Source organism: Oncorhynchus kisutch, linkage group LG14, assembly GCF_002021735.2.
Source record: "Oncorhynchus kisutch isolate 150728-3 linkage group LG14, Okis_V2, whole genome shotgun sequence".
Taxonomy (NCBI): domain Eukaryota; kingdom Metazoa; phylum Chordata; class Actinopteri; order Salmoniformes; family Salmonidae; genus Oncorhynchus; species Oncorhynchus kisutch.
In genome coordinates this window covers 62,631,226-62,646,831 of record NC_034187.2, presented here as the reverse complement: position 1 = coordinate 62,646,831, position 15,606 = coordinate 62,631,226, and the positions used below count along the sequence as shown (strand labels likewise).

General features: G+C 46.9%; 1 protein-coding gene across 2 annotated transcripts in view; it reads left to right on the top strand.

The window, feature by feature from the left end:
- Window positions 1-15,606, top strand: part of LOC109903521 (trafficking protein particle complex subunit 9-like) — a 333,691-nt gene that overhangs the window by 48,530 nt on the left and 269,555 nt on the right. For both annotated transcript variants that reach the window (XM_031788712.1, XM_020500289.2), the window contains one exon: window positions 13,195-13,280. In XM_031788712.1, coding sequence (XP_031644572.1) covers window positions 13,195-13,280 — 86 coding nt within the window. The remainder of the gene's footprint in view (window positions 1-13,194; window positions 13,281-15,606) is intronic.

The window sequence follows — 15,606 nt, the reverse complement described above, 5'->3', positions numbered from 1 at the left end:
CTGAAGCCTGTCCTCTGTTCTCTTTCTCTCCTGCAGCTCCTCTCTTAGTGTGGTCAGATAGTTATTACTGTTCTGCCTGCCTTTTTGGAGCTGTATCTGTCTCTGTCTCTCTCTCCTTCTCTCTCTCTCTCTGTATTCAATTCAATTCAAGGGGCTTTATTGGCATGGGAAACATGTGTTAACATTGCCAAAGCAAGTGAGGTAGATAATATACAAAAGTGAAATAAACAATAAAAATTAACAGTAAACATTACACATACAGAAATGTCAAAACAATAAAGACATTACAAATGTCATATTATATATATACAGTGTTGTAACGATGTACAAATGGTTAAAGAACACAAGGGAAAATAAATAAGTAAATAAATGTATTTACAATAGTGTTTGTTCTTCACTGGTTGCCCTTTTCTTGTGGTAACAGGTCACAAATCTTGCTGCTGTGATGGCACACTGTGGAATTTCCCTCAGTAGATATGGGAGTTTATCAAAATTGGATTTGTTTTCGAATTCTTTGTGGATCTGTGTAATCTGAGGGAAATATGTCTCTCTAATATGGTCATACGTTGGACAGGAGGTTAGGAAGTGCAGCACAGTTTCCACCTAATTTTGTGGGCAGTGTGCACATAGCCTGTCTTCTCTTGAGAGCCATGTCTGCCTACGGCAGCCTTTCTCAATAGCAAGGCTGTGCACACTAAGTCTGTACATAGTCAAAGCTTTCCTTAAGTTTGGGTCACTCACAGTGGTCAGGTATTCTGCCACTGTGTACTCTCTGTTTAGGGCCAAATAGCATTCTAGTTTGCTCTGTTTTTTTGTTAATTCTTTCCAATGTGTCAAGTAATTATCTTTTTGTTTTCTCATGATTTGGTTGGGTGTAATTGTGCTGTTGTCCTGGGGTGGGGGTCTGTTTGTGTTTGTGAACAGAGCCCCAGGACCAGCTTGTTTAGGGGACTCTTCTCTAGGTTCATCTCTCTGTAGGTGATGGCTTTGTTATGGAAGGTTTGGGAATCGCTTCCTTTTAGGTGGTTGTAGAATTTAACAGCTCTTTTCTGGATTTTGATAATTAGTGGGTATCGGCCTAATTCTGCTCTGCACGCATTATTTGGTGTTGTACACGGAGGATATTTTTGCAGAATTCTGTATGCAGAGTCTCAATTTGGTGTCTGTCCCATTTTGTGAAGTCTTGGTTGGTGAGCGGACCCCAGACCTCACAACCGTAAAGGGCAATGGGCTCTATGACTGATTCAAGTATTTTTAGCCAGATCCTAATTGGTATGTTGAAATTGATGTTCCTTTTGATGGCATAGAATGCCCTTCTTGCCTTGTCTCTCAGATCGTTCACAGCTTTGTGGAAGTTACCTGTGGCGCTGATGTTTAGTCCAAGGTATGTATAGTTTTTTGTGTGCTCTAGGGCAACAGTGTCTAGATGGAATTTGTATTTGTGGTCCTGGCAACTGGACCTTTTTTGGAACATCATTATTTTGGTCTTACTGAGATTTACTGTCAGGGTCCAGGTCTGACAGAATCTGTGCAGATGATCTAGGTGCTGCTGTAGGCCCTCCTTGGTTGGTGACAGAAGCACCAGATCATCAGCAAACAGTAGACATTTGACTTCGGATTCTAGTAGGGTGAGGCCGGGTGCTGCAGACTTTTCTAGTGCCCTCGCCAATTCATTGATATATATGTATCTCTCTCTCTTTTTGTATTCAAATCCGGCTTTAAACTTCTTCACAACAGTATCTCGGACCTGCCTGGTGTGTTCCTTGTTCTTCATGAACTGGCTGAATAATTTTGCACGCCCAATTTTTCAGTTTTTGATTTGTTAAAAAAGTTTTAAATATCCAATAAATGTCATTCCACTTCATGATTGTGTCCCACTTGTTGTTGATTCTTCACAAAAAAATACAGTTTTATATCTTTATGTTTGAAGCCTGAAATGTGTTCAAAGTTCAAGGGGGCCGAATACTTTCGCAAGGCACTGTATATGTTGAAGAGGGTGGGGCTTAAGCTACATCCCTGTCTCACCCCATGACCCTGTGTGAAGAAATGTGTGTGTTTTTTGCCAATTTTAACCGCACACTTGTTTGTGTACATGGATTTTATAATGTCGTCTGTCTCTGTCTCTGTGAGTCTGTTGCTCCACGCTGGGATGGGTATTATTTCTGTGGCAACAGTTTTCAATAAGGAACACTGAACCGATCAAAACCGCCCTGTGATTATTATTATATTATAGTCTGCTGACACAACATGGGTTTTGTTTCCATTCTATCAAGTCAATTCCTATTTCAGTTTTGCTTAGTTGCAGAAAAGGCAACGACTGTAACTTTAGTTTGATGCAGCTGTCTCAATTAGCTTTGGTCTCATCAGTCTCCCTGGACATCATGACTTTCTCTAAACTGTCAATCATCTCAGAGCCCAGAACCAAATCAAGTGGAGCTGGCAGATGGACATGAACATTTACGTGAAACACTCTGTCACCAGAGATTAAATTGACGTAAATATGTTAGAACTGCCAGGGGCAAGACATTTATTAAGGAAATCCCCAGTGTTTTTATTTAACATGCCCTGTCTACAGGGATATTACATTGGAGCAAAACAACACATGCATATATTTTTAAAAGGAGGTTTAGAAAACGTGAAAAGGCATCCTGGTGGGCAGAGTGAACACAGGTCATGTAGCCACTTCATATCTTTTATACAGCTCAGAGTTGTCCCTAAAACAGGGCTAATTTACTATGAATTAATATGGTGCTTGGTGCTCAGTGGAATTTGGTGCTCAGTGGAATGTGGTGCCTGGTGCTCAGTGGAATATGGTGCTCAGTGGAATGTGGTGCCTGGTGCTCAGTGGAATGTGGTGCCTGGTGCTCAGTGGAATGTGGTGCCTGGTGCTCAGTGGAATGTGGTGCCTGGTGCTCAGTGGAATGTGGTGCCTGGTGCCCAGTGGAATGTGGTGCTCAGTGGAAAGTGGTGCCTGGTGCTCAGTGGAATGTGGTGCTTGGTGCTCAGTGAAAAGTGGTGCTTGGTGCTCAGTGAAAAGTGGTGCCTGGTGCTCAGTGGAATTTGGTGCTCAGTGGAATGTGGAATTTGGTGCTCAGTGGAATGTGGAATTTGGTGCTCAGTGGAATGTGGTGCCTGGTGCTCAGTGGAATGTGGTGCCTGGTGCCCAGTGGAATCTGGTGCTCAGTGGAATGTGGTGCTTGGTGCTCAGTGGAATGTGGTGCTTGGTGCTCAGTGGAAAGTGGTGCTTGGTGTGCTCAGTGGAATGTGGTGCTTGGTGCTCAGTGGAATGTGGTGCTTGGTGCTCAGTGAAAAGTGGTGCTTGGTGCTCAGTGGAATGTGGTGCCTGGTGCTCAGTGGAATTTGGTGCTCAGTGGAATGTGGTGCCTGGTGCTCAGTGGAATGTGGTGCCTGGTGCTCAGTGGAATGTGGTGCCTGGTGCTCAGTGGAATGTGGTGCCTGGTGCCCAGTGGAATCTGGTGCTCAGTGGAATGTGGTGCTTGGTGCTCAGTGGAATGTGGTGCTTGGTGCTCAGTGGAAAGTGGTGCTTGGTGCTCAGTGGAATGTGGTGCCTGGTGCTCAGTGGAATGTGGTGCTTTGTGCTCAGTGGAATGTGGTGCTTTGTGCTCAGTGGAATGTGGTGCCTGGTGCTCAGTGGAATGTGGTGCTCAGTGGAATGTGGTGCCCAGTGGAATGTGGTGCCTGGTGCTCAGTGGAATGTGGTGCTCAGTGGAATGTGGTGCCCAGTGGAATGTGGTGCCTGGTGCTCAGTGGAATGTGGTGCCTGGTGCTCAGTGGAATGTGGTGCCCGGTGCTCAGTAGAATGTGGTGCCCGGTGCTCAGTGGAATGTGGTGCCCGGTGCTCAGTGGAATTTGGTGCTCAGTGGAATGTGGTGCCTGGTGCTCAGTGGAATGTGGTGCCCAGTTGAATGTGGTGCCTGGTGCCCAGTTGAATGTGGTGCCTGGTGCCCAGTGAAATGTGGTGTCTGGTGCTCAGTGGAATGTGGTGCTTGGTGCTCGGTGGAATGTGGTGCCTGGTGCTCAGTGGAATGTGGTGCCTGGTGCTCAGTGAAATGTGGTACCTGGTGCTCAGTGGAATGTGGTGCCTGGTGCTCAGTGGAATGTGGTGCTTGGTGCTCAATGGAATGTGGTGCTTGGTGCTCAGTGGAATGTGGTGCTCAGTGGAATGTGGTGCCTGGTGCTCAGTGGAATTTGGTGCTCAGTGGAATGTGGTGCCTGGTGCTCAGTGGAATGTGGTGCCTGGTGCCCAGTGGAATGTGGTGCCTGGTGCCCAGTGGAATGTGGTGCCTGGTGCTCAGCGGAATTTGGTGCTCTGTGGAATGTGGTGCCTGGTGCTCAGTGGAATGTGGTGCCTGGTGCTCAGTGGAATTTGGTGCTCAGTGGAATGTGGTGCCTGGTGCTCAGTGGAATGTGGTGCCTGGTGCTCAGTGGAATGTGGTGCCTGGTGCTCAGTGGAATGTGGTGCTTGGTGCTCAGTGGAATGTGGTGCTTGGTGCTCAGTGGAATGTGGTGCCTGGTGCTCAGTGGAATGTGGTGCCTGGTGCTCAGTGGAATGTGGTGCCTGGTGCTCAGTGGAATGTGGTGCCTGGTGCTCAGTGGAATGTGGTGCTTGGTGCTCAGTGGAATGTGGTGCCTGGTGCCCAGTGGAATGTGGTGCCTGGTGCCCAGTGGAATGTGGTGCCTGGTGCCCAGTGGAATGTGGTGCCTGGTGCCCAGTGGAATGTGGTGCCTGGTGCTCAGCGGAATTTGGTGCTCTGTGGAATGTGGTGCCTGGTGCTCAGTGGAATGTGGTGCCTGGTGCTCAGTGGAATGTGGTGCTTGGTGCTCAGTGGAATGTGGTGCTTGGTGCTCAGTGGAATGTGGTGCCTGGTGCTCAGTGGAATTTGGTGCTCAGTGGAATGTGGTGCCTGGTGCTCAGTGGAATGTGGTGCCTGGTGCTCAGTGGAATGTGGTGCCTGGTGCTCAGTGGAATGTGGTGCCTGGTGCTCAGTGGAATGTGGTGCCTGGTGCTCAGTGGAATGTGGTGCCTGGTGCTCAGTGGAATGTGGTGCCTGGTGCTCAGTGGAATGTGGTGCTTGGTGCTCAGTGGAATGTGGTGCTTGGTGCTCAGTGGAATGTGGTGCCTGGTGCTCAGTGGAATGTGGTGCCTGGTGCTCAGTGGAATGTGGTGCCTGGTGCTCAGTGGAATGTGGTGCCTGGTGCTCAGTGGAATGTGGTGCTTGGTGCTCAGTGGAATGTGGTGCTTGGTGCTCTGTGGAATTTGGTGCTTAGTGGAATGTGGTTCCTGGTCTCTTTCATTTTCTCTCTCTCTCTCTTTCTCTTCTTTCTCTTCCCTCTCTCTCTTTCTCTTCTCTCTCTTCTCTCTCTCTTCTTTCTCTTCCCTCTCTCTCTGTCTATCTCGCTCACATTTTTCTGCTGGGGAATCTGTTCTAAACAGTCTGCAGTATGCTGTGTTTGTGTGTTTATTTCCGAGCTGTGCTCTCCCCATTGTCATGTAAATGTGATGTTTTATTAAGCAGATTGATGCTGAGCCATAAAACAGGGGATTCCTATAATGGAGATTGCGGTGAAAGGTGACAGAGATAGAGCGGTGTTTGTCAGACCATGAGACATCCAGAAAATTGGTCTTCTCACAAAATCGTCTGAGCGGTTTGAGACTCTCACGAACATGATGGGGTTCTCTGTTTTGCTCTACGACCCCCACAAGCATCTTGGGACTCGTCTGAAGTCGGTACTGCCCATCTGCCAACGTTTGTATGTAGCTTGCGAACAGGTTGGGCTACACACGGATATGACCCCTCTGACCCCTCGGTTGTTATGCTCTAGGACGCCCACCGGCCTCACAAGACTTGTCTGAAGGTCCCCCGGTACCAATCGAAAACATTTATGGACGTATATGGAAAGTAACAAATATTTCCTAGTCTTTCGTGTAATTCTCAGCTATAGGATAGACACTTCAGAACAAACGTCCTTTAGAATATTTTTGGGGTGCAATATCTGATGTCAATCTGTTATTCAATGGGTCTGTATGGGCTAATAGCAGTAAGGCCAAATTTAAAATGTTGAATCAAATATATATATATTTTTATTCTCCAAGGGGTCTTAATAATGCCTCTGTCTGTTTCAGCTGTATATATGCATACAGAGTGTGTGTTTGGTTTTACCATATTTGTGGGGACTAGAAGTTTTCACAAGGAACATTTTGACAACTGGGGACCTTTTCGACTGTCCCCACAAGGATAGTAAAAACAAACGTGTATGTATCTACTTGGTGTGTACGCATGTGAGAAACAATGAAAGCTTACTAGCTAGATAGTACATGTAAATGAATTGAATTGTGTATTCTATTTTCTCCCAGTGTTATAGTGCTGCTAGTGTAGGGGTCTATGTGTTTGAACATGCTCAAAGCTAGAGAACCTAGTCCTCTTTGTTTCTATATAAACATCAGTGTGTGTGGTGTTTCTATTGTTTTTGTTGTTATATTTCATTAGATTTCCAGGCAGGGGTCAGGCTGAGAATCCCATTAGAATAAGGTGAATATGCAGTATTTGCACACATTGCCTGTGATGGTAGACATGAGCACTTGTGGGAATGTTTGGTTTAATACATAGAATGTTCCTTTCAAATGTGGAAAGGCGGGATGCAGCAATGTGTTATACAAGATGTGTACGGCTTATTTGAATGGGATAACACGGTAGTAGTGGCAGTTGATTGGTCGAAATTGCTCTCGTATATGTTGTTCCTGTCAATGGTTATTTTAACATGTTGTAGCTTTGTTACATTCCCCTCCTGCATTAGCCTAGGCTCTCCAATTGGCCCGCTATATAAATTGATTCAGGAGTTTATGAATAGCAAAAATGCTTGGCAGAAAATACCAGGTGTGAGTTGTGAAGCGATGGTTAACTGGGCTGTCGAAAGTCTGAAGTGGCCCCTGGGCAAAAGGCCCAGAGGGAGAGCGAGAGGGACAGAAAGGGAGAGACAGAGATGGCAAGGCCAAGAGGAGCGAGACCCAGAGAGAGAGAGAGAGAGGGACAGAAAGGGAGAGACAGAGAGGGCAAGGCCAAGGGGGGCGAGACCCAGAGAGAGAGAGAGAGGGACAGAAAGGGAGAGACAGAGAGGGCAAGGCCAAGGGGGGCGAGACCCAGAGAGAGAGAGAGGGACAGAAAGGGAGAGACAGAGAGGGCAAGGCCAAGGGCGGCGAGACCCAGAGAGAGTGAGAGGGGAGATGGGTAGTAACAACTGGCTGTTGGTAGTTGGAACATTTAGAAAGCAGCGTGAATATTAAGGGGGCTTCAACTTCAAAAGCTGTTGATTTGTGTGTGTGGGTATCTGGGGGAGGGGAGGATGGGAGGAGGGATGTAAAGTAAATGAGTAGTAGAGAGAGGGGAGAGATGGGTAATATATCTCCTCTGTCTCATTAGGCGCACAATGAGTCTCAAACATGAACTGTTTTTTATCACTTGAAACAGACCACTCCCAACTCTGCCAGGGCTTGTTCTCACAGCACAGCAGCACGTATAGTGAACTCTAAAACCATCAAAACAACCACTCCTCATCAATGTGTTATGAATGGATTATGAAGTCCTTAAGTAGGTGCCCTTCAAATGAAGAGTTACCTTAATTATTTATAGCTTTATGAAACTCACACATCTCAAATCTTTAGATGTTAATTCCTCTGTTAGTTTAGGTCATTTTTCTTATGTCACTACTGGAATCCGATGCTGCATTCTGTTGTATGAAATGGACTCTGTTGACACGGAGAGAACCCATATAAAGCCTGCTATCCTTAGGCAACAGATAGACCTATGTGATGAGGCAGTGTGGTCGTGCTCCTCCTCACATTCGATCACTAAAGCTCTCTCTGCTCCAGGATACTGTGTGATGAGGCAGTGTGGTCGTGCTCCTCCTCACATTCGATCACTAAAGCTCTCTCTGCTCCAGGATACTGTGTGATGAGGCAGTGTGGTCGTGCTCCTTACATTCGAGCACTAAAGCTCTCTCTGCTCCAGGATACTGTGTGATGAGGCAGTGTGGTCGTGCTCCTCCTCACATTCAATCACTAAAGCTCTCTCTGCTCCAGGATACTGTGTGATGAGGCAGTGTGGTCGTGCTCCTCCTCACAATCGATCACTAAAGCTCTCTCTGCTCCAGGATACTATGTGATGAGGCAGTGTGGTCGTGCTCCTCCTCACATTCGATCACTAAAGCTCTCTCTGCTCCAGGATACTGTGTGATGAGGCAGTGTGGTCGTGCTCCTCACATTCGATCACTAAAGCTCTCTCTGCTCCAGGATACTGTGTGATGAGGCAGTGTGGTCGTGCTCCTCCTCACATTCGATCACTAAAGCTCTCTCTGCTCCAGGATACTGTGTGATGAGGCAGTGTGGTCGTGCTCCTCCTCACATTCGATCACTAAAGCTCTCTCTGCTCCAGGATACTGTGTGATGAGGCAGTGTGATCGTGCTCCTCCTCACATTCGATCACTAAAGCTCTCTCTGCTCCAGGATACTGTGTGATGAGGCAGTGTGATCGTGCTCCTCCTCACATTCGATCACTAAGGCTCTCTCTGCTCCAGGATACTGTGTGATGAGGCAGTGACAGCAGCAGACCAGGGTTCTAATACTTCATCTGGACTTGATTAAGCGTGCCTGCCTCAATGAACCAATAGAACAGTTGCAATAGTGCAAACCCTGCCAGGCAGGCTAAAGCAAACACTCAAAAGTATTAAAACAAATATTCCAAGTAGTATTTGAACCCTGGTTTGCCTACTACTAAAACGTTCGATTTCCAAACGACGCCAACAGGCTAACTCTACTGGTAAAACTTTAATCCAGAGACTACTCCTTAAGGTTTGTCGAAACCTTGAGAGTAATGATGAATCGGCCTACATCAGTGTTGATAGTGGGTCCTCTGGCTGTGTGTCTGTATGTTAATGCTGTCTGTTTGATGAATGGATTGGCTGCTCGGGCGTCCATAACAGGCTGCTGGTAGTCAGATACAGTACACCCATAACAGGCTGCTGGTAGTCAGATACAGTACACCCATAACAGGCTGCTGGTTGTCAGAGACAGTACACCCATAACAGGCTGCTGGTAGTCAGATACAGTACACCCATAACAGGCTGCTGGTAGTCAGATACAGTACACCCATAACAGGCTGCTGGTAGTCAGATACAGTACACCCATAACAGGCTGCTGGTAGTCAGATACAGTACACCCATAACAGGCTGCTGGTTGTCAGAGACAGTACACCCATAACAGGCTGCTGGTAGTCAGATACAGTACACCCATAACAGGCTGCTGGTTGTCAGATACAGTACACCCATAACAGGCTGCTGGTAGTCAGAGACAGTACACCCATAACAGGCTGCTGGTAGTCAGATACAGTACACCCATAACAGGCTGCTGGTTGTCAGAGACAGTACACCCATAACAGGCTGCTGGTAGTCAGATACAGTACACCCATAACAGGCTGCTGGTAGTCAGAGACAGTACACCCATAACAGGCTGCTGGTAGTCAGAGACAGTACACCCATAACAGGCTGCTGGTAGTCAGAGACAGTACACCCATAACAGGCTGCTGGTAGTCAGAGACAGTACACCCATAACAGGCTGCTGGTAGTCAGAGACAGTACACCCATAACATGCTGCTGGTAGTCAGAGACAGTACACCCATAACAGGCTGCTGGTCGTCAGAGACAGTACACCCATAACATGCTGCTGGTAGTCAGAGACAGTACACCCATAACAGGCTGCTGGTAGTCAGAGACAGTACACCCATAACAGGCTGCTGGTAGTCAGAGACAGTACACCCATAACAGGCTGCTGGTAGTCAGAGACAGTACACCCATAACAGGCTGCTGGTCATCAGAGACAGTACACCCATAACAGGCTGCTGGTAGTCAGAGACAGTACACCCATAACAGGCTGCTGGTAGTCAGAGACAGTACACCCATAACAGGCTGCTGGTCATCAGAGACAGTACACCCATAACAGGCTGCTGGTAGTCAGAGACAGTACACCCATAACAGGCTGCTGGTCATCAGAGACAGTACACCCATAACAGGCTGCTGGTAGTCAGAGACAGTACACCCATAACAGGCTGCTGGTAGTCAGAGACAGTACACCCATAACAGGCTGCTGGTAGTCAGATACAGTACACCCATAACAGGCAATGATAGATACAGCATTACAACCATAGTGCCAGATTCACCCACTGTGATACATCACTGTATGAACGTGGGGATAACGTGGGGATAAGTATTTTGTGTGTGAGGGCAGTTAAGACTCTGTCAGAATGCAAGCAACTGTTAGTGTTTGTTTGCCCCCCTGCTAATGCACTGTGCCTCTTCTCTCAGCACGACCCAGCAATAACATATATAGTTCTGTGTGTGTGTGTGTGAGTGTGTGCGGATGAATGGATTTATGGATCCATCCTCTCTGACTACCTAACACAACCGGCTAACAGTTTACACACCGATTCATCAGTGCTTTGTAAATCAATACGATAGTAGTAGTTTTCCTACCTTGCTTTTCAACTAAGGTGTACAAGATAGACGAGCAAACTGAAAGAGACAAGTGTGCAGTCTTTCCTTCTGCCTCTTCTTCCTGAATTGAAATGGCATTGACCCCAACCCTGGCATCATCATACCCAGCCAGCTTGTTACCGTACTGAAGCTTTGATGGTGTGAATGAAAAGCAATAAAAGCTTATTAGAGTGAGTTATTTCCAGACATGTTTGATATTAAAGAGACAGTACCGAATCCATTTGGTGCAGTTATTCCCTCCGTGTGAGTGTCCCAACGTTGCAGGGACTGTCACGTTGCAGGGACTGTCACGTGGCAGGGACTGTCACGTGGCAGGGACTGTCACGTGGCAGGGACTGTCACGTCAAGGGAATAACTTCAAGGGAGGAAAAGCACTTGAATATTCATTTACAAAGTGCTGATGAATCAGTGTGTTAACTGTTAGCCGGTTGTGTGTAGGACTGTAGCAGAGCAATGAGAGGATGGATCCATATATATATATATATATATATATATATATATATATTGTTCTAATACATCATTCAGTATCCTACTCTATTTCACACGCATGTTTTATGCTCCATTGCACAGGCGAGCCGGGCAACATCTGCAGTGCCTGTTTTGTTCGGTTCTCTCCAACAGGGTCCTCTTTGGCAATGACAAGGAGCGGAATGTTCACTAATGAGACTGGTACTCAGGCTAGCAACACACCACCACATGTTTCATATTCACCCTGAGGTTCTGAAGTGTTGGACCTTTCTGCTGTCTCTTTAATCTGGAATGGATGAATGGCCAGGAGCCTCGCGGTACGGAGGGAGGCTTGGGGCGTCTCCCTACAGGTCCCCATATTGAGGAAGTGCAATGTGAAGGGAATAAGGTGCCGCTTGGAAGCAACTGAGATGGTTGCAGCTCAGCTCTCCTCAGCTCTTTCAGAGGCGTATTTCAAATCAAAATCAAATCAAATTTATTTATATAGCCCTTCGTACATCAGCTGATATCTCAAAGTGCTGTACAGAAACCCAGCCTAAAACCCCAAACAGCAAGCAATGCAGGTGTAGAAGCACATATTTCACATGTAATTGGCTCTATGAGGAGGATACCTGAGAGGCAAACCTGGGGTTGTGAGAGGCTCAGTTGACCATTTATATTATAGAGATACCCTTTCCTTGCACTCCTTCCTGCTTCAGACTAAAGTTTTAATTTCCCAAGGTGCACGCCGGTAGTTGACTTTACTCTCCGTAAACCCACCTAGTCCTGGGCTCAGAATATGGAGATGTGTGTGTTGCTCGGGGCTTAGGCTCAGCCAGGTCCTCTTGTGTGATAGTTGAATGCGTTTAGAGATTGGACTGTCAAAACGGAGATGGAAGACTGTAGTGTGTTTGGTAACAGAGCTGTTTCCCCACCTGTTTCATTGTAATCTCCACCTCAGAGTCCCTCCTCCACTGTGCTACTCTGTCTCCCCTGTCAAGCTAGTGCCTGATCTGCTGGATCGGGACCATCTTGTATCTCATTATTGGGTCTTTCAAGGAACTTTCTAATAGCACAATCCTGTGCAATGGTAATGAGAACCACAGGAGGTCTTGAGAAGGACTGGCTAGAGACTAAAATGGTTATTGTAAGGAATAGAAAGAGATTTAAAAACCAGAAGAGTGCATAGAATACAATTAATCACATAGCGCATGAGTGTTTCCCCTATATTCATTTAGCAGCGGTGGTCTGCTGCTGCTAAATTGTTGCTACTGCTGCAAACAATATGATGTAATTTACAAAATATTTTTGGGCTATTTTAAATGGATTATCGTTGGCTCAATGACTGGAAGTCTATTGAGCCCCTGCTACCGTTTCCAACACGGCTGAAAACTCCCCTAGGGGAAACACTGCACATGCTTTGCCTTATCATCTCAAAGTTTTCTAACAGCAATATAATATAACACAGTCATCTTTAAAGTTTGCACTTGGTTGCCTCGTTTGGTCAACTGACCTGACGCTGAACTCTGAACTCTGACACATCCTTTACATCCTCCTGAGCAGCTCTCACCGGCAACACTTGAATTGGTTTTCAGTTGCCTCAAGTCAACTGTTCCTGCGTGGGCTAATGGAATACGAAATTCAATGTACATATTTGCAGAGCCAGCAGCTCAATCTATATCTTTTCTTTGTTTATTTGCTTCACTAAAGTCATTCGTTATTAACTTGTCTGTCTGTGCGTGAGGCACAATGAGGTAATTATTTGTATAAAACAGGATGGGTTTAATTGCAATTGAAATACTCTGGCATATTGAAAATATAACTTTAGACGTAACACATTTTTAAGTCTAAAGTTATATATTATTAAGTTCAATATTATTTCCACTTCCCTGAATTCTATTTACATATTACTCAAGTACCCACAGAATTATAATGATATATTTGTAAGGTATTTTCTGACTTTAATGAACAGTGGGGGAACATTATGTCAAAGGGCAATAGGCTGTATTCCAACCTACTGTATGCTGACACCGTAGACATGTGCCAGAGGCTGTGGCTTCGAGCGCTAGAGCAACCTCGGTCGCCCACGTACTTGAACTCATATTTGTCTGTGTGTTGCATGTACATTTGTTGCTCAGGCATGTGTTGCATCAGTTTCTCTGATGTATCCTTCTATGTCCTCAGAGTTCCGGTGGGTCCAGGGAGATGTGTGTGAGGTCCAGCTGATGGTCTACAACCCCATGCCCTTTGAACTCCGCGTGGAGCACATGGTGAGGGAAGCACTACTTCTGGATACTACAACAACACCACAACTTAATAAAAGTCCCTGAAAAGAAGTTGTCAGGGCCCCTCGGGGTAAAATAAACTACCCTCATCACATCAGGGGCAAGCCATTCAACAGTGATAATGTCTTGCAGTTATCTTTGATGACCTCATTAAAGTCGAGCTAAAAGCCCTGTTCGGACACTTTAATGCAGTCATGATGGTACAGGACAGGGCCAGAAACTGGGCCATCCTTCTCCACTGACACTAAGTGTACTGGAACAATGTAGGAGGAGTGAACCCATGTGCTGTTATTACGGTTTATAGTTCTCCTGCTATTTATCCACACTGCCGCTAATAAGGTAATGAGAGGAAATGGCCATTCTCTCCTCCCCTCTCCTTTTTCTTATACACGCTCTCTGTCTCTCTCTCTCGCTCTCTCTCTCTGTCCGTCTCTCTCTCTGTCCGTCTCTCTCTCTGTCTCTCTCTCTCTGTCCGTCTCTCTCTCTCTCTCTCTCTCTCTCTCTCTCTCTCTCTGTCTCGCTCTCTCTCTGTCTCTCTCTCTGTCCGTGTCTCTCTCTCTGTCTCTCTGTCTCCCTGTCTCCCCCCCCCCTCTGATTGCTTGCACTGTCTCACACACTTTTATTGTCTTTCTTGATATGTCTGTGTGGTTTAAGCTCTCTCTCTCAGGATCACTCATGCATTTGATTGTTGAATCAAACCACTTTGCTACTCGATGATGGAAGTGTTTGTTTACGGATGCACCGATGTGGCACAGACGGCATTGAGACGCACAGCAATCATCTGCCTCTGTCTACATACACACGCACACACAAGCACACACACGCACAAGCACACACACAACAGCCGTACTGTATCGTCACGAGGCGCTGCTCGCTGTGTGCCTGAAACTGATGCAGCCCTTAATTGGACACTAGAGCGCAAATGGCCATGGAAGGGCATATATGTGTGTGTGTGTGTGTGTTTAATGTCTGACTGTGCACAATGACAGGAGCCCCAGGGCCTGTCATGTCCAAGGTGTTGCTGTATGTACCTGGATGGGCCTGGGTAATTATCAACCTCTGGCATGTCGGAGCAGAATGAAGTGTCTCTGTGTGTCTATGTGTGTTTAAAACACGTGTTTTGAGGCGCCAGGAGAGTGGAAGGTCAAACCGCGATGAGGGATTATTTTCTTTGCTGTCGAGGGGGTCCTAAAACTGTCACTTAGCCAGCGAAGAGACACACACACACACACATCATTAGCCACTGACTCCCCACCTGCGGATGGATAGATGGAAGCACAGATGGAGACAGAGACCCCGTCCTGTTTTACCTCCCTGGCAGCTGGCAGCCTGAGGTGTTATGTGATACAGTACAGGTGGCATGCAGGGTGACTTGTCCTCAACACAAACTATGGTGTTCATCATGACCTGACTTGACCTACCCTGAGTTCACACACAATATTTTATATTCAGTACTCTAGTTACGCTTGATTGAGCATTCCTGGCACAATGAAACCAACGGAATGGTCCCAAAAGTGCAAACCCTGTTCATCTGTCACTCCAGGCAACCTCAACCAGACTATGAAAGTCTATGAAAGAAATCCAATAGTATTTAAACCCAGGTATGTTGATGGCAGCGACAGGCAGGCTGCTGCTGAGTGTTCCTCGCCTAATGCAGGAACCATGGAGGGGATGGATGGAGGGAGATAGATGGAGAGATGGTTTGAGAGATGGAGGGGAGAGATGGAGGGGATAGATGGAGAGATGGTTTGAGAGATGGAGGGGATAGATGGAGAGATGGTTTGAGAGATGGAGGGGATAGATTGGAGGGATGGAGGGGATAGATGGAGGGGATGGATGGAGAGATGGAGGGGAGGGATGGAGAGATGGTTTGAGAGATGGAGGGGATAGATGGAGGGGAGAGGTGGAGGGGATAGATGGAGAGATGGAGGGGAGAGATGGAGGGGAGGGATGGAGAGATGGTTTGAGAGATGGAGGGGATTGATGGAGAGATGGTTTGAGAGATGGAGGGGATAGATGGAGAGATGGAGGTGAGAGATGGAGGGGATATATGGGGGGAGAGATGGTTTGAGAGATGGAGGGGAGAGATGGTTTGAGAGATGGAGGGGATAGATGGAGGGGAGGGATGGAGGGGATAGATGGAGGGGAGGGATGGAGGGGATAGATGGAGAGATGGAGGTGAGAGATGAAGGGTATATATGGAGGGGAGAGATGGTTTGAGAGATGGAGGGGATAGATGGAGAGATGGAGGGGAGGGATGGAGGGGATAGATGGAGAGATGGAGGTGAGAGATGGAGGGGATAGATGGAGG